The sequence below is a fragment of the Chrysochloris asiatica genome, unplaced genomic scaffold, assembly GCF_000296735.1.
Source record: "Chrysochloris asiatica unplaced genomic scaffold, ChrAsi1.0 scaffold00269, whole genome shotgun sequence".
In the NCBI taxonomy this organism is placed as follows: Eukaryota; Metazoa; Chordata; class Mammalia; order Afrosoricida; family Chrysochloridae; genus Chrysochloris; species Chrysochloris asiatica.
Genome location: NW_006408787.1, coordinates 1,215,831 through 1,234,217, shown reverse-complemented (window position 1 = coordinate 1,234,217; position 18,387 = coordinate 1,215,831). Strand labels below are relative to the sequence as shown.

Sequence of the window (18,387 nt, the reverse complement as noted above, 5' to 3'; positions counted from 1 at the left end):
AGGTATCATCTCATACCAGCAATAACAGCAAAGATCAAAAAAAGTAGAGGACAACAAATGTTGGTAAGGATGCAGAGAGACTGGGACCCTCCTACATTGTTGGTGGGATTGCAAAATGGTCCAACCTTTCTGGAAAGCAATATGGCACTTCCTCAGAAGGCTGGAAATAGTAATATCTTAAGATTCAGAAATTCCTCTACTTGGTATTTACCCACAATAAATACGAGCCATAACACGAGTAGATATATGCACACCAGTGTTCATAGCAGCACTATTTACAATAGCAAAAAGATGGAAACAGCCTAAATGTCGATCAGTTGAAAAATGGATAAAAAAAACTGTGCTACATATACACAATGGAACATTATGCTACCGTTAAGAACAACAAGGAGTCTGCAAGCCACCACATAACATGGATGAACCTTGAGGACATTATGGTGAGTGAAATTAGTCAGTCACAAAAGGAGAAATACTGCATAGGACCAGTATTGTAAAAGACTAAGAAAAAGAACCTACTCAAAAAGGGAAATTAAAAAATATAAATATAATTTCTGATCACCGGGATGTATGGGATGAGAGGAGGGGAGGGACTGAGGAGAAGATAGACCACAGGGTACAGAATAGACACAGGAAAGCTTGGGTGCTGGGGGTGGGAGGGCAGGCAATACACAAAAAGGGGGAGGGGAATGGAATAACAAGGCTGATAGGAGAACAGTTAGGCAGGTACGCATGGGCTAAGTAGAACAGAGGTATATGATGATGTATGCGCAACCTTGAACAACATGGCTTAGGGACACAGGGATTGAAGCATGGTTTGACAGGCTAAAAGAGGGGAATAATGTTTAAGATTCTTGGCTGTCTTTTGAATCTTGGTTTCCCTTGCCTACCATTGTGAAATAGACACACAAGGGGGGAGGGGGAGGAATAGCCAGAAACATCACAATAGAAAACTTGTAAATGTGTCTTCAGCCTATAACTGATTGGAATATCTTAAAGGAGGCTAGAAATTGCCCCGTGAAAGAGACCTTCTGTGGAGCTTTTGCATTGCATAAGACCATAGGTGGAAACCAAAATCCCATCCAGAATTGTCTGTGGTAGGAAATTTCCACTGGAAAGGACGAGTAGACCAGCCTGGAGCGGCTAAAATAACAGAAGATACTTCGTGAAGAAAAACCAGCAGCAAAAATCAGAAGCAGTAATGGCAGTATGATTGATTACTACAAGCACAAGTACGCTGTTCGCCCAAGAGCCATCATTGCAAGTGGTGGGTCACCTCAGGGCAAACTCCCTTCCACGACTAAGACTCAAGGGGAATACAAGAGCAGGCATGTGGTCTGACTAGTCACCAATAAGGGAAAGAGGGGGGAAAAAAACAGCAATGAAGTTGGGATCTAAGTCCAACCACATACAATAAACTCCTGTGAACCCGGGCAGAAACCTGGATGGCCAGCAGTTAAGGCATGACCCGGAGACTCCTGGGCCCAGAGGCAGTGACATGGCCAAAGAGGACTAGAGCAGAGAGTGAAGCATCCAGCTGATATAAAGTGAGGAGAGATGCACAAAAACATCCATATTTGCAGAGAATAACCACTTGACCTGGTTAGGATAGCTGGATGATCAGAACTCGACTAGAAGAGGAAAGAAGAGGGAAGGAAAAAAAAAATAGAAAAAAGAGCAACCCACTACAATTTGATGAACTTTACCCATACATATGGATGTAGCAGCTCAAAAAAGGGAATAAATCTTTACAGCAAAGATCACTCCCACCCCTGGACAGAGATGGGCAACTTACACATTGGTTACCCTAAGTAGGGGGTGGGGCTACAAAGGCAAGAAGTGACTGGCTTACAAGCATTCAAGAGGGTTCCAGACAGGGCAAGGGTAGGTGGAATGTCCACTGAATGATTTCCAATCTGTTGGGATTGGGCTGGCAAACGGAAATGGGGATAAGACTCTTGTGGTACAATAGTGAAATAATTGCCATCAGGACTGACTGTGAGGGTCTGAAATGTAGAGGTAGATGTTTTTTGACAATAGAGGGGAGGGATGATTTTGCAGCCCAGAAGTGGAGGTCCCTGGGCCCATCAAGTGAAGAAGAGTAGAGAGCGTGACCCTACCCAGAGAGGCAGTGATGCCAGGGATGGAGACAGAAACAATGATGTGGATAGATGGAGCAGCTGGGGACTCTGGACTCAGGGAGGGAGAGGGGCTGTGTTCTGAAGGCTGGGGCGCAGGCCTGTGGGGTGTATCCTTTGGTTATTTGATAATGCATGGAGGGGATTGTGATCATTGCAATGAAATGAAATACAATAGGATGAATGTAAAACTGATGTTATCCCATGTAAACCTACATAATTCACAATAAAAAGTTAAAAAAAAAAACATAAAAAGCATGGTTGTATGAACGATTTAAACATCTTGGTGCTTGTTTGGCCTAAGGAGACCCACCAGACGCACTGCCAATTCTGACTCATAGTAACCCTGTGTAAGGCTGAGTTTTTTAGTTGTTAAGTGCCATCAAGTCAGTTCTAATTCACAGGGTCTCTGGGTAGGTTACCAAGGAGCAGCTAGTAGGTTTAAACTTTTGATCTGTGGTTAGCAGTCCAATGCTTATGCTACAGTGCCACACCAGGGCCCCACATATGGTTTGCGAGGTTGAAAATCTTCATGGGAGTAAAAGCCTCCATCTTTCTCCCACAGAGTGGCTGGTGAGTTTGAACTACGAACCCTGCACTTAGCAGTCCAATGCTTGTCCTACAGAGCCACCAGGAGTCTTTGGCATTAGCGTAAGAGGCACTGCCAAAGCTGCAGGAGTCAGGCAGCCAGCAAACCTCAGGAAGCCTGTGGACTCCCTACCTTCCCATTCCTTCCACAGCATGCTCCCAGAGGAGTCACTCAGGCTGGCCGTGAAATATCCCGATTAACAAAACTTTAAAACATGCAAACTGAATCAACAAAACAATGCTCAAAAACAATTTTGAAACTGCCCAATGTCTGTTAAAGCAGGATTTTTCAAATTTAAATCAATCATAATTTCTTTCTTATAAATCTCTTGATTTTCTGTATTTAAACTGTGAGGCTTCCTCTTTCCTCTCTCCAAAGTACTTTCTTGAATCCTCATGAAGTGCTGTCCAATTTAGGTTGTTCTATTTCTTTAATAAAATTCTATGCTTTAATTCAAACTCCCACTTGCTCTTTGACATTTCATTTTCAAAAATTAAAAACCCATGAAAAAGCAGCACTGTGGCCTTGGCCAACCTACCTAACAATTCTGAGCCTTCTTTCCTCACTTATTAAAGTAGAATAAAAACGGGGCCGGTTGAACAGGAGTAAAGATTAATGGGAGTCCTGGTGTGGCACTGTAGGATCAGCACTGGACTGCTCACTACAAGGTTGGAAGTTCGAAACCACCAACCACTCCCTGGAAACCCTATACAGGGTTTCTATGAGTCAGAACTGACTCCACAGCACTTAACAAGGATTAAGGAGATAAAGTTTGTATAGTGCATAGGGTGATGCCCCTTCACAATACAAGCACTGAGCAAGATTGATCCAATTATTCTTGTTAAGAAAAAAACATAGTTGGTCTTTCTGGCACACCTAGAGAGAACATTTGTTTTTTCAAAGTATGAATACACTTCATTTGTAATAGTGGAAAAGTGGAAGCAACCTTGTAAGGGAATACTTGGGGTTTTTTTTTAATGAAAAACTGTCTCGCTGTATTATATACACTGTTGTTAAATGCTATTGAGTTGGTTCTGACTCATAGCCACACTATATAGGGGTTCTGAGGAGCAGCTGCTGGATTTGAATCATCACCTTTGTGGTTAGCAGTCCAGTGATTATCCTTCAGCACCATACCAGGACTCCAAGAGGAAGACCCCCAACATGACAGATCGGCACTGTGGCAGCAGCAATGGGTTCAAGTTTGAAAACAATTGTGAGCATGGTGCATGACTGGGCAGTGTTTTGTTCTGCTGTGCCTAAGGTCACTGTGAGTCAGAAAGACTTGACTGCACCTGACAACCACCACCATCACCATCACACTTTCCTGTTTTTCACTTATGTAACCATGTCTCTAAAGTCTAAATCTGATGCAAGTGCCACTGATGTTCAAAGAACAGGAAAATGATCACAACTGAAAATAAAATGGAAAAACAAATCGATTAGAAAGAGATGAACACCATTGATCATTGGAAAAATGTTAGACTACAGACGTCTAAGACGGGAACAGTTTAAAATGATAGCCTGAGAATAATGGAGCATGAAAAGGCTCAGTCCTGATGAAAGCTACAATTATTACTAACAGATGCAGTGGTTAATTATTGAAGTGGAAAGGCTATTGATCATTTGGTTAGATGACCAAAATTAGTGTAACATGCCTATTAGCCTTACTGAGTGCAAGAAAAGGCCCAAAGTCTTTACAATGATATAAAAGCTGCACTTCCAGCTAATGAATGTGATTTTGATGATGAATTTGTTTCAAGTGTGGGTTGATTCCATTATTTCAATGTTAGGGCAGATTTACATACTATTATATAAGATGAAGCAGTTAGTGCTTCCCGAAACGTTGAGGAAAAAACTTTGAGGTTTTATACCAGATCAAATATATAAGGCTGATAACACTGTCTTAATTTGGAGACGGGGAAGATGCTAAAGAACCTATATTTTGAAAAAGGAAAAAAAAAAAAGAAGCATATATACACACACATACACATACCAGAACATAAGGCATCAAACTATAAACTACTTTTAAGGCATTGGAGGATTTCAAGCTTGAGCCTTTACTTGTATGTTAATGTTAAATGCAGTTAAGTTGCTTCCAACTCACCGCAATCCAAGGAGCAGTTCGTGTGTGTGAACTGTCAACCATGCAGTTAGCAGTCCAGTGCTTATTCTACAGTGCCACAACAGGACTCCTTTACTTGTATCCTTTAAATCTGAGGGCACCTTCCATTATCATGAAGGCATGTGTGGAAGGCAAATGCAAACACTTGGATTACAGCTGCCATCTTTAACGTTTGGTTCCTGAAGCATTTTGTCCCTTCTTGGCCAAGATCCTTTCAAGATTCTCCATGTGCTTGACAATGACCTGGAACTCAAGCACTTTAGATGACCTTCACACCATTGTAAAGGTCATATTTTAACCCCTTCCTCCCAACACCACATCACTACCCCAGCAAATAGATCATGGAATGGTCCTGTAGGATAAGCATTGGACTGCTAACTGCAAAGTTGGAAGTTCAAACCCACTAGTTGCTCCTTGGAAACCCTATACAGGGTCACTTTGAATGGGAACTGACTCAACTGAACTTAGCAATAACATAGACAGTGGACAACAGTGGCCCTTCTCACAAGCAGTCCAAGCTACCCAGGATCATGGGATAAGCTTAAGGGAGTTGTGGAGCAATCTATATAGCCATCAAAAATTTTGTAGGTTCTTGGGGTGAAGGGAAACAATCAAATATGATAGGAGTGGAACAAATTGTGCCTCCAACTCACACATGCTTTTCTTGGGTTTCCTGCTAAGACCTCACTGAGGCCAGGCAAGCGGTGGTCAATGTTAGTAATCAATTGTAGTGAACATCAGTGAAAATGCTGTTGTGCAGTTATTCATCTCCCATGCTGTGAAACTAGCCAATATAGACTTAGAGAATTACAGCAGCAGTTGATAGCATATGAGGAAAAAGAGTGGGACCTAAAAACTCTGAGCTGAATAAGTGTTTAATGAAAGGATTAGCTAAAGCCTTTCATCTCATTGGAGATGTTGTTAAGTGCTGTTGAGTCAGTTCCGACTCATAGCGACCATGTATAGGGCTTCCCAGGAGCAGCTGGTGAGCTTGAACCACCAATCTTGTGGTTCCAACACATTAACACACAGTGCCACACCAAAACTCCAAATTGAATAAATTTTTAATGAAAGAGTTTTGCTGAAGTCTTTCATCTACATGAAGCTGTTGTGAAGCGCTGTCAAGTCGATTCTGACCCACAGCGACCCAATATAGGGTTTCCAAGGAGCAGCTGGTGAGTTTGAACCACTGGCCCTGCAGTTCAAACAGCTTTGAAGTCTGGAGCATTAACCCACAACACCTCACCAGGACTCCCTAAATGGAGTTGTTGTTGTTGGTAAGTACCGTGACATTGGTGACAACTCATAGTGACCCTGCACAGGGTTTCCGAGGTTGCAAATCTTTACAGGAGCAGAAAGCCTCATCTTTCTCCCACAGAACAGCTGGTAGTTTCGAACTGCTGACTTTAAGGTTAGCAGCCCGATTCGTAACCACTAGGCTACCAGAGCTCCTTCTAAATGGAGTAGTAGTAGTAGTTGTTGTTGTTGTTGTTGTTAAGTGCTGTCGAGTCGGTTCCAACCCATAGCAACCCTGTATAGGTTTTCTAAGGAGCAAAATTAGAAGCGCAAGATCCTAATACAGAGATGTTCTCCAAAGCTTACTAGTTACTGAGGCTATACAGCTGAAAGGCCATGTATAATGAGAAAAACTGATTCCAATAGTAACTCCTCTCCCCCTTCAGCTTAAGAGTCAAACCCTGACTCTCCAGCTTCAGGGCCATCATCTTCAACTATAGCAACTTCTCCATCATCTTGTCCTCCATCATCCAATTATTAATGTTATCATAATTCTACCTCTTGAATCTCCCTGCAATATGCAATGCATTGATGGAAGTAATCATGATCTTTTTCATTTTTTATTTTAACTGTTTTTGAAAAACAAGTTTTTTATTTTATACAAAGGTGATTAAAATATTATCTGCACTCTGCCTGAAGAATTTAATCAACTTTTAGAAAAAATACACCATTTTTTTTTTAACATAATCTCCTTGCTTTTCACTACACTTTGTCCATATGTCAACAAGCTTTCATACTCCCTTACTAAAAATATTTTAGGCTAAGCTTAAAGCCACTGTTGTGGTCTTCACTTCTTTATCAGATCTCAATCTTCATCCTAGAAGGGCTGCTTTCCAGACCAAACAGGTGAAAGTCCAATGGAGCAAGATCAGGACTCTAAAGAGGATGCTTTAACACCTTAAAACAAAGTGTTTGCAGGGTGTCAACAATGTGGGCAGAGGTATATTGACATGCATTGTCATGCAAGATCACAATGCCCTTGGATAATATTCCTCTGCTCTTAATCCAAAGTTTGGGCTTCAGCTTTTCAGGGAGCATCTCACTGTAATGAGCACTGTGATTGTTGAATCTCTTTCCCTGATGTTGTTGTTGTAAAGTGCCGTTGATTCTGACCCATAGGGACCCTGTATAAGGTCTCCAAGGAAGCAGCTGGTGAGCTTGAACCACGAACCTTGCAGTTCAAACAACTTTGCAGTCTGACACATTAGCCCACAGCACCACACCAGGACTCCGGATAGTACTTCAATATTGGCTCTTGAGAATCCCAGAAAATTGTAGGCATCCATTTTCCAGCTGACTGTTGACATTTGAATTTTTTCTAGGTCAGTGATTGAGGATGTTTCCATCCCATACTCTGCCATTGATTCTCAGGCTTATACTGATGAATCCATGTCTCATCACCAGTAATGATTTTTTATTTTTAAAGAAACTTTTACGTTCCTTCGAGTATCAGTATAAATTTTGTCTGCAGATGTCCAAACACTTCTGTTTATGCGATTCCATGAGTTATTTCAGAATCCATCTTGCATAAATCTGTTGTGGATTATTTCATAAGCAGAACCATGGCTGATTTGCAAATCATTTGCCACACCATCCACTGTCATTCATCTATTCAATAGAATCATTTCACATGCACATTCAATATTGTCATCAGCCGTGGATGTGGGCAGGCATTTTAATATAACCGGAGTGAGGATAATTTTTGACTCACCCTCGTATATTGTGGACTATATGCTGCTGTTAGGTTCCATCATGTCAGATCTGACTCATAGCGACCCTATGCACAACAGCATACTTCACATGTTATGTTGTTATTAGGTATCGTTGAATCAATTCCAACTCATATTGACACATGAACAGAATGAAATGCTATACAGTTCAATGCCATCCTCAGTTATTGCCATGGACAATAACTCCATTTGAGTCCATTATTGTAATCAGTATATCAGTCCATCTCATTGATGGTCTTCCTCTTTTTCACTGACCAAGTATGATGTCCTTCTCCAAGGACTGGTCCCTCCTCATACCATATCCAAAGTACAAGAGACTAAGTCTCATCATTTTCACTTCTCACAAGCAATCTGGCAGTACTTTTTCCAAACAGATTTGTTCATTCTTCTGGAAGTCTATGGTATATTCAATATTCTGCACCAACACCATAATTCAAATGCACTGATTCTTCTCTGGTCTTCCTTATTCGCTGTTCACTTTTTGCATGTATATGAGGTTACTGAAAATACCATGGACTGGGTTAGGCATACCTTCATCCTTAAAATGACACCTTTGCTATTTAACACTTTAATAGCTAAATAGGTCTTTTGAAGTAGATTTGCTCAATGCAATATGTCATTTTATTTCTTGCCTGCTGCTTCCATGAGTGTCGACAGTTCATCCAAGAAAAATGAAGTCTGGTAATTTTAATAGTTTCTCCATTTATGATGTTATTTATTGGTCCAGTTGTGAAGATTTTGTTTTCTTTATACTGAGGTGATGGAAGTTGTAGTCTGTGATCTTCATCATTAAGTGCTTCAAGTCTTCTTCACTTCCAGCAAGAAATGTTGCATCATCTACATGTCACAGGTTAACGAGTCTTCTCCAATCCTTATGCTGTATTAGACTTCATATAGTCCAAGTTCTGGATAATTTAATCAGCATACAGACTGAATAAATATGGTAAAAGAACACAACCCTGACAAACAACTTTACTGATTTTAAACCACTCAGTATTTACTTGTTATGTTTGAACTACTGCCGCTTGGCCTATGTACAGGTTCTGCAAAGGCACTATTAACTGTCCTGAAATGCTCATTTTTCACAATGTTATCCATACTATGTTACTATACTGTTATTACATAAGCATTTGCACAGTGTACACAAATCTCAAACAGAATATTCAAACGTCAAATTTGAAAAGCACAACATACATGTTATTTTCATAAATAATAAACATGCAATACTAATCTATTTATAGTAAAAACACAGAAAAGTAAAAAACATACATTAATAGGATAAATACCCATTTCAGCCAATGGTTTCTTCTGTTCAGGGAAGAAAGAGGTAGCGAAGGTAGCTATTATTTCTCAACAGAATAAAATTGTAATTGATCATAGCAGTTTATTAATATTTGTTAAGGTGGTTGTTGTTAGGTGTTGTCATTGTTGAGTCACTTCTGACTCATAGGAACCCTACGCACAACAGAACCAAACACTGCCAGTCCTGTGTCATCGCCACAATCATTGTTACACTTGAGCCCACTGCGGCCACCCCTGTGTCAATCCATCTCATTAGGGATCTTCCTGTTTTTTCCTGACCCTCCACTTTTCACCCATAACATGATGTCCTTCTCCAGGGACCAGTCCTTCCTGATAATATGTCAGAAATATGTGAGACTAAGTCTGGCCATCCTAGCGTCTATGGAGCATTCTGGCTGTACTTCTTCCAACACAAATTTGTTCTTTAGGCAATCCATAGTACTTTCAATACCCTTCTCCAACACCATAACTCAACTTCATCAAGTTTAGATAGTATTATATGGTAACTATATTGAATTCTCATTAAGTGCTGCTCAACCTAGTTTACATAATATTGTTGTTGCTGTAAAGTGTACTTAAGTCAGTTGTGACTTACTGTAACCCAGTATGGGGTTTCCCAGGAGAAGCAGGTGTGTTTGAACCACCTATCTTGTTGCTCAAACCGATGTTGTAGTCCAGTGCTTATTCAATGGTATTATATGGTTAACTATATTTTGCATGTTTTTTCATATGTGTGACATATTCCAAATTTGAATAATTTTGTCGATATTTTAGTTGTGATTATTCAGAGTAATTCTTAAGATGAATCATACTATAATTCTTGGCTCAGTGTGCATTTCTAAACTCCAAGAAATGAGAATGTGCTTCTTCTTGTCCATTTATGTGACCTCATCATCATTCTATTACCATCCCTCCCCATAATCCCTCAGGACTTTAGACCAGTGCATGAGTCAACAATAGTTATTTGTAGGAATGTCTCAAGCATCCCAAGCATCAGATTATATATATGTCACTCTTCTAGGTTTAGTTGTTCAGTATGCTAATGAACTTGAGAAATTATTCATGCAGCTTGATTTGTGGCTTTAAAAAAAGAAACTTAAAAAATTAAAAAGGTTTACTCTGAATAAATCTGTATTCAAATTTAAGTATGATTTTTAAAGCCAAATGATAGATTTTATGTCAATAATTTATATTGATAGAGTCACCAGCAGTCTGAATTGATTCAACAGCAACAGATTTACTTCCTTTTTTTTTTAATGCCTTTAGTATTAGAATCAAAATGGCTTATTTAAAGATCTTGAAAAGTGGAAATAATTTAGATTATCAAATGAATGTTCAGCACACCTACAGATGTTATGTTTTTCACATTTTTAATCACTAACCACTGCCAAGAAATATAGTGGCCTAACAGGTAAGATCAATGGTCTCCCTTTACAGACACTTAACACTGACTAATTATTTAGTTATCGGGAGAAAGATGAGGTTTTCTGCTCCTATAGATTTACAGCCTCAGAAACTGATACAGAGTTGCTATGAGTTAGAATCAAGTCAAAGACACCATGATTTAGTTAAAACACCAAATTATATATATATACACACACATATATACACACCTTCAGTAGATCACTATTTCACAGAATTAAAATAAAAAAATGCAGCTTACTCATATCACAGTGAAATACTTGTCATTGCACAGTTGAACTCCAAAGAAAAGCCAACACAATCACTAGCCAGCACTTTCAAAACTACCTAGAGGTTTACTAACATTTAAGTTCAAACATAAACAGGAATTCAAAACATATGCGAAGGGGTTAACAGTATAGGTAGACAAGTGATACTTACAATGCACAGAAATTTAAAAAAACATGATAAACCATAAATGATACAGAAAAACCGCAATACAAAAGTCTATGTCATTATTATGACACATTTTTACATCAACTGGCAAAAGTTTCAGTTTAAAATTTTTCGGTTTTACTTTTAACAAAGAAAATATAATGTATAAACTTAATTATTTTTACATGTAAAGAATATTGAGCTGATAAACACCTTTACACTATAACAATAAACCAGAGTATGAATTATTTAAATTTTGATTGAATTATTTAGATGTTCAAGACAAAATGTTTTAAGTACTAAAATAATCATCCTGTTTTCTTAATTACACTTAAAAATAGCTAGTTGAAAATAAAACAACTGAGCTTCAAGATTTCGAAGCATTTTTCTGCTGTAACATGCCATGGAAATTTTTTCTTAAACAGAAAAAAGTTGTGGGTTTTTTTGTAGTTGTATTTATTCAATGCAACAGTTGCTCATTACTTTTCTGTATGTTTTCTGTTCATATATTTTAAACATTAAACTTTAAAATAATATATACTCTAAACGTTAAAATAGTATACACTCTAAACTTTAAAATAATATACATTCTAATAGCTATAATAAACATCTACAGAAAAAAATCTGAGATTTTTATTTTTAATAAAAATCTATGAAAAGGATGGAGACTTCAAATTGAATTTTAAACTTCTGAAAACCCCTCCAAGGCCATTCTCATGAGATTTTCCAGTGCAGCCTTACATCCCTTCCCTCCCCCACCCCACTGCCTCTACTGCTTGCAGTTCTCTCTTCGACTAATCAAAGGAGAACTACTGATATGGTGCTGTCAGACAATACTGGACTGCTAACCACAAGGTCAGCAGTTCAAACCCACCAGGAGCTCCTTGTGACCCTAAACAGAATTGCTATGAATCAGTACCGATTTGACAGCACTAAACAACACACCTCAAGAAGAGGCGTTTGTGATCTCCGCCAAGGTTAAAATGATTACTTCTGGAAGATGAATTAAGTCATTAAACTGGCAAGGAGAAAAAGATATTTCTTTCTGCCACAAAACACTAGGGAGGGATCCTCCAAATCAAGATCACAGAGTACTCCTATGCTTCTCACAGAAATGTCAAGATGCTTTCTACTTGGGGGCTTTAGGAAACTGAAGCATCTCAGATGAAGGTGATCGATGTTCAATGCCCAGCATAACTCACTGCCATCGAGTAGATTCCAACTCAGTGACCCTGTACAGGTTTCCAAATCAGCAAATCTTTATGGGGAGCAGAAAGCCTCATCTTTCTCCAGAAGCTCGGCTGGTGAGTTTGAACAGCTGATTTTATGGTTAGCAGTATGAGATTACCAACATAGAATCCTGTTGTGTATGGTGTTATGAGCCACTGACTCCATGGAGATAACAACACATGAAATACTTAATTAGTAAAGAAACTACAGTAAAAGCATCGGCCATAAAGAAATATTTTTTATTAGGAAAATCAAGCAAAGAACTTTATCAGTTAAAAAAAATTATCAAACTCACCGAAGTTCAAGCATATGATCTATTCTGAGCAATTATTCTATATGCATATGTCGTTGTTGTTGACGTGTGCCGTGGAGTCGGTTCTGACTCATAGTGACCCTGTACAGGATTTCTGAGGCTCTCTGGTAGTGTAGTGGTTATGAATAGGGTTGCTAATCTCAGGGTCAGCAGTTCGAAACTACCAGCTGTTTCGTGGGAGAAAGATGAGGCTTTCTGCTCCCGTAGAGATTTACAGCCTCAGAAACCCTGTACAGGGTCGCTATGAGTTGGAACCGACTCCACGACACATAACAACAACAACAACAAGACTCTACCAGAGCTCCTTCTATATGCATATGGAGGTCATTTTGAATCCAGAATAGGCAAATGATACAAGGATCTATATAAAGAGAAAACCAAAACCAAACGAAAACCCACTGCCATCCATTAGATCCTGACTCACAACCAACCTACAGGACACTGTAATATGTTCCTTAAGGTTTCCAAGACTAGAAATCTTTATGGGAGCAGGCAGTCTCCACTTTCTCCCACAAAGAAACTGGTGGGTTTGAACCATCAACCTTGAGATTACAGGCCCAATGCTTGACTCACTGTGCAACCAGGCCTTCTTTATAAAGTTCATTGTTGTTAAGCACTGCCGAATTGGTTCTGAGTCATAGTAACCCTATACAGGGTTTCCAAAGATCGGCTGGTGAGTCTGAACCACTGATTTTGTGCTTCAAACCAACCTTGTGGTCTAGTGCTTATGCTACAGTATCACACCAGGACTCCTTATAAAGATTAGAGCAAAAAATATAGACAGACAATGTTTGGTGAAATTTGTCTTAACCTACTAGAAAAGAATTTGGACATATTGTCAGAAGGGAATAGTCACTGGAGAAGGTTGTCATGCTGGGTAAGGTGGAGGGTCAGAGAAAAAGAGGAAGACCCCTAACGAGATGGATTGGCCAGGTGGCATCATTGATGGCGTCAAGTGTGGCAGCGGTAGTGAGGTTGGCCCAGGATCGGACATTGTTTCGTTCTGCTGTGCATGGGGTCGCTATGAGTCGGTTCCGACTCGATGGCACCTGCCAACAACAACAACTAGAAAAGAACAGCTGTCACACTATTTTCTCCTAATTTAAGTGTCAGAAAGTCTCATGGCTGCAAATCCAGAGCAGAAATAATAAGATCCCAGTAGATCCCAGTAAAGAAAGAAGACAGGGCTCAATCCCATTAAGATAAACCAATGATCACCCACTGCTTACTGACATCCAGTTGATTCCTACTCATAGTGCCCTTATAGACCTTCTAAGACTCTAAATCTTTACAAGAGCAGACCAAGGAAGGGCTGGTATACTTGAACTGCCAACCTTGAAGTTAGCAATCAAACCCACAGCCTAATTCACAGTGCCACCAAGGCTCTTACAACAAACTGGAAGATGTTTTTGTTTTTTTTTTCCTGAAGGCTGCATGAACTCAAACTGGGGCTCCCCCTATCTTTGGTTCACATTCAAAGACAAGAGTAAAGTACTACCGATTCACTGGCAAATGTTTAAACTGGTCCACGTGGACAACTAACTTCTTACCTTCTACAATTTTTAAGACAAGTAGTTTTTCTGTTTTTTTTTTTTTCATGTTTTTATCAGGACTGTGGAGGAAAACTAAAATAAAATCAATCAAGACTTGTTCTGTTGTTGTTGTTGTTGTTGTTGTTGTTGTTGTTGTTGCTGTTGCTGGTTGCCCTTGAGTCGGTTCCGACTCATAGTGACCCGATGCACAATAGAACAAAACACTGTCCAGTCCTGTGCCATCTCACAATTGTTCTTCAGCTTGAGACCTTTGCTGCTTCCACTGTGCCAATCCATCTCATTGGGGGTCTTCCTTTTTATCACTGACTCGCCATATTACCAAGCATGATGTCCCTCTCTCCAGGGACTGATCACTTTTGACAATATGTGCAAAGCATGAGAAATGAAGTCTTGTCATTTGGACTTCTAAAGAGCATTCTGGATGAACTTCTTCTATCTTGTCCTGTTGTTGTTGTTGTTAAGTGCCACTGAGTTGATTCCAACCCATAGAGATCCTGTATAGGGTTTCCAAGGAGCAGCTGGTGAGCTTGAACCACTGACCTCGCAATTCATACGACTTTGCAATCTGACACATTAACCCACAGAACCACACCAGGACTTGTCCTAGATCTCTGGAAAAGCTAGTTTCACTTTCAAAACCACCTATAGAATTTGTTTAATTTATTCCATAAATTAAACAAATTCTATAATATATAACTTGTTATTTATAAAGATTTTGATCTCAAGGTTATTACATGAAAACCTTTCAAAATGAATTCATTTGATTCTTCGAAATAGCAAAAGAATTTAATTTATAAGTAACTGTGTCATAAAATCAAGAGTTCCTTCCAAAGTTATTATCTAATAATACCATCCAGAGGTGAAAATAGTATTTTCATAACTGTTTCTGCTGTTTTACCATCAAAATAAATAATTTTTTAAAAAGTGCACTCTGCAAATGGGCTGCCTAAGCAGCAGTTAATTTGAAGCGGGAGCTCCATTCTAAACTTCAAAGACTCGTGACCACAATGGGAATATCAAACCTGTCTTATTATTCAGAGCTTGTTCTAGCTATTTATTATGGAATGAATCATGTCCCCCAAAAGAATGTATGAATTTGGCACGATCATGTCATGATTCTCAGCGGTTCGGCAGTTATGCAATGATGAAATCATCCCCATAGTGTAATCTGGAAAAAATCAAACACTATGTTGTAAGGGGCAGGCTGGGACGTAACACCCTAGCACAGGTCCCAGTCCTGATCTGATGCAAAGAGAATTTCCCTGGCATGGCATGTGGCCTGAACCACCTTTTATCTTACATAACAGATAAAAGAAGAGAGAAGAGAACAGGGAGAAAGGTCCACTACCAACAAAAAAGAAAAGTCAAGAGCAGTGTGCATCCTTTGGACTCAGGGTCCCTGTGCTGCTTATCTCCTACACCCAGAGGAATTAGAATGCCAAGACACGTGGAGAAAATATGTAATATGTATATTATGCAACATGTGTTTATATATTGTAGAATCTCATTTATATGAAATAAGCACTGTTGTTGTTGCTGGAAGTGCTGCTGAGTCAGTTCCGACCCATAGTGACCCTATATAGGGTTTCCGAGGAGCTGCTGGTGAACTTGAACCACTGACCTTGTAGTACAAACAGCTTTGCAGTCTGGTGCATTAACCCACAGCGCCATACCAGAACTCCAAATAAGCACTACTAGTTTCTATATATCTGTTTACTAGTGGTAATTACTAGGTGTGGGAGGAAGATGGAAAGGGGAAGGTTGCTTAGAGGGCAGAGAGTTTATGTAACAGGGAGTGGAAGAATTTGGAAAAGGACAGTAAAAGTGGTTACACACTTGAAGAATGTAATCAACCATCACCGAATTAATAAAATGTAGACATCATTAAACAGATAACCAGTTTATTGTATATATTTTCACCACAATAAAAATATTAATTTAAAAATAGAAAAGGAGAGAGACCAAGAACTGGCCATAGGAGCTGCTAGTGGGGAGAAGGGAAATGTGGCAGAAACACCCACCTAGAGCCTGTGCAGCAAATCAGGGACAGCATTTTCTGCCACAGCATTAACAGTCACATTTGAACATCCTCATGCCTCTCAGCTGAGATGTAAGTGTTAGTTTTTACACAGAAAAAGTAACACCACACCTTAGTCCTTCAGAAAACCACAACTATTTTTAGGTGTAACTGTGAGAAAACAGATGTAAACTTCTTTGTGATCAAGTCAAGTCTTCTAAGACTCCACAGTTACCACAGGATATCAATGACCCCACATGCTGGCAGGGCCCCTTCCTAGGTTCTGGTCTCTAATGGTTTCATAAGGTACTGTTATCAACTGCTTACTTCTGCCTCCTCCACTAGACAGTGAGTCCTCTGATTTTTCTTCACATCACTTGAAACTACCAAGAAAGTGTTCAGTAGGTGCCTGTAGAAAATGATTAATTGGTGCCAGGCACTAGAGATAAAAACATGAAAGCATGGTCCCAAGGAATCATATCTAGGGTGGAGAGATGGCTGTTCAAAAATGAGAAGTATCCCACCAGGTGTAGATAGAAAGGAATGAGAAAAAATATTCACGTAGAACTAAAAGTAGAATTAAAAGAATTAAAGCAAGTACTGCCCAACTACATGGGGAAAGGAGGACAGCCTTGGTCCTTAACTGAAAATGCCGTTGTTGTTAAGTGCCTCAGAGTCATTTCTGATTTATAGTGACCATAGTGACCCTGTAGAGTGTTTTCCAAGGAGCATCTGAATTTGAACTGCCAACCTTGTAGTTCAAACTAACCTTGTGGTCTAGACTCTATAAAAGTGTACAGGATATTTATTGCATGAGAAAAAACATTTTAAAAGAGAACAAAGAAAAAATGCTGGCTGAAAAGGTATATAAATAAACGGAGGTCAAATTTATTAAAAAGGAACGCTAAAAAGATAATTGTTAAAAATAACTAATTCCCCCAAATCAAATATTTCTAGTTCATCATAACTAATTCTTACCTTCCAGAGATTCCTTTTGTTGACCCTGGAATCTCTGGTACAGGTCGATGTCTTAGCAGGAAAGATCTGGATGGTCTTGAAACCAACTTGCTACGACTTCTCATTGGTGTTAAGCTTGGTGATGATGGAATATACAAATCATTCACAACCATTTCTCCTTGAAATTGAAAGAAGGGAGTTGGTGGTAAGCTTTGTAATAAGCCATCAGTTCCAATTCCAGAACTTGCTTCTGATGGTGAATAGCCAAGGGAGGGAAGACATGCAGGATCTGCATTAGGAAGCTTGCTGAGATTTTCTGAGATCAAATCAACTTGTTTTGGTTGTTCTTCTTTGATGGTGCAATCCACAGTCTTCTTTGTAATCAAGGATTCTGTTCTAATATTTTCTCTACGAAGAACAGAGTCCTGATAAGAACTCAAATGCAGGTGTGGTTCTTTCGTTGGAATAGGAGAGCTGTGTACAGGAAGAGGTAAGTTACCTAGTTTGAGAGACTGGCTATTTTCTATACTGTCAATATTTTGATTAAGATTCTTCATAACAGTCTCCAAAGGGCTAGGAGTCTGAACGCTACCAGAATCTGACTGTTGTATGCAGGCATTTTGATCAGAAGACAAAGCATGGCTAGCCTTTGAAGTCTCATCACTCCTCTTTGTTTTCTGAACATTTGCATATATTGGGATATCTTGCATTTTTGATAAGATTATCTGCAATTGTTTGAGTATCCTCCTACGGTGTCCTGTAGGTGATATTCCAATTTTGTGTAGCAGGCTGTCATTTATTGCTCCACAGTCCTTCACAGTATTAAGACCAAAGTCATGAAAATGTGAGAGATACTGCTCCAAGTTAATGCTCATTAGGAAATCTTTGATATCAACATTAATTTCACTTACTGAGGTCATAATGATGGCTTCATTACTAAGTTGAGTTTCAAAAAAAAAAGTACAATGTACTTTGAAGTATTTGTTCTTCCTCTGTATCACTCACAACAGGGAAACTTCTCCAAATGTAATTTTCTCCACAGTAATCATTCCGTGTGTTAATCCTGGAAGAAAACAAATTGAAGTAACTTATTACTACACATTAATTATTAAAATTGAGTCTTACATTACAAACTATGAAGAAACAAAATAGAAGCTAGAACAATAACTCTCATTGACCAAGGTCGTAGAATCTTGGGGTACTGCTATGTTAATGCCCTAAAAAGCCAATCCTAGGTTTAGTGTTAAAAGTACAGAACAGAAATGTTACAGTGTCAAAATGATTTTCAAAAGGTTAAAAATGGT

The 18,387-nt window shown here is 39.1% G+C and overlaps 1 protein-coding gene across 1 annotated transcript in view; it reads right to left on the bottom strand.

The window, feature by feature from the left end:
* The window catches only part of ARAP2 (ArfGAP with RhoGAP domain, ankyrin repeat and PH domain 2), a 339,747-nt gene extending 321,744 nt beyond the window's left edge, over positions 1-18,003 (bottom strand). The window contains exon 1 of the mRNA XM_006874336.1: positions 17,105-18,003. Coding sequence (XP_006874398.1) covers positions 17,105-18,003 — 899 coding nt within the window. The remainder of the gene's footprint in view (positions 1-17,104) is intronic.
* Positions 18,004-18,387: the final 384 nt, after the last annotated feature.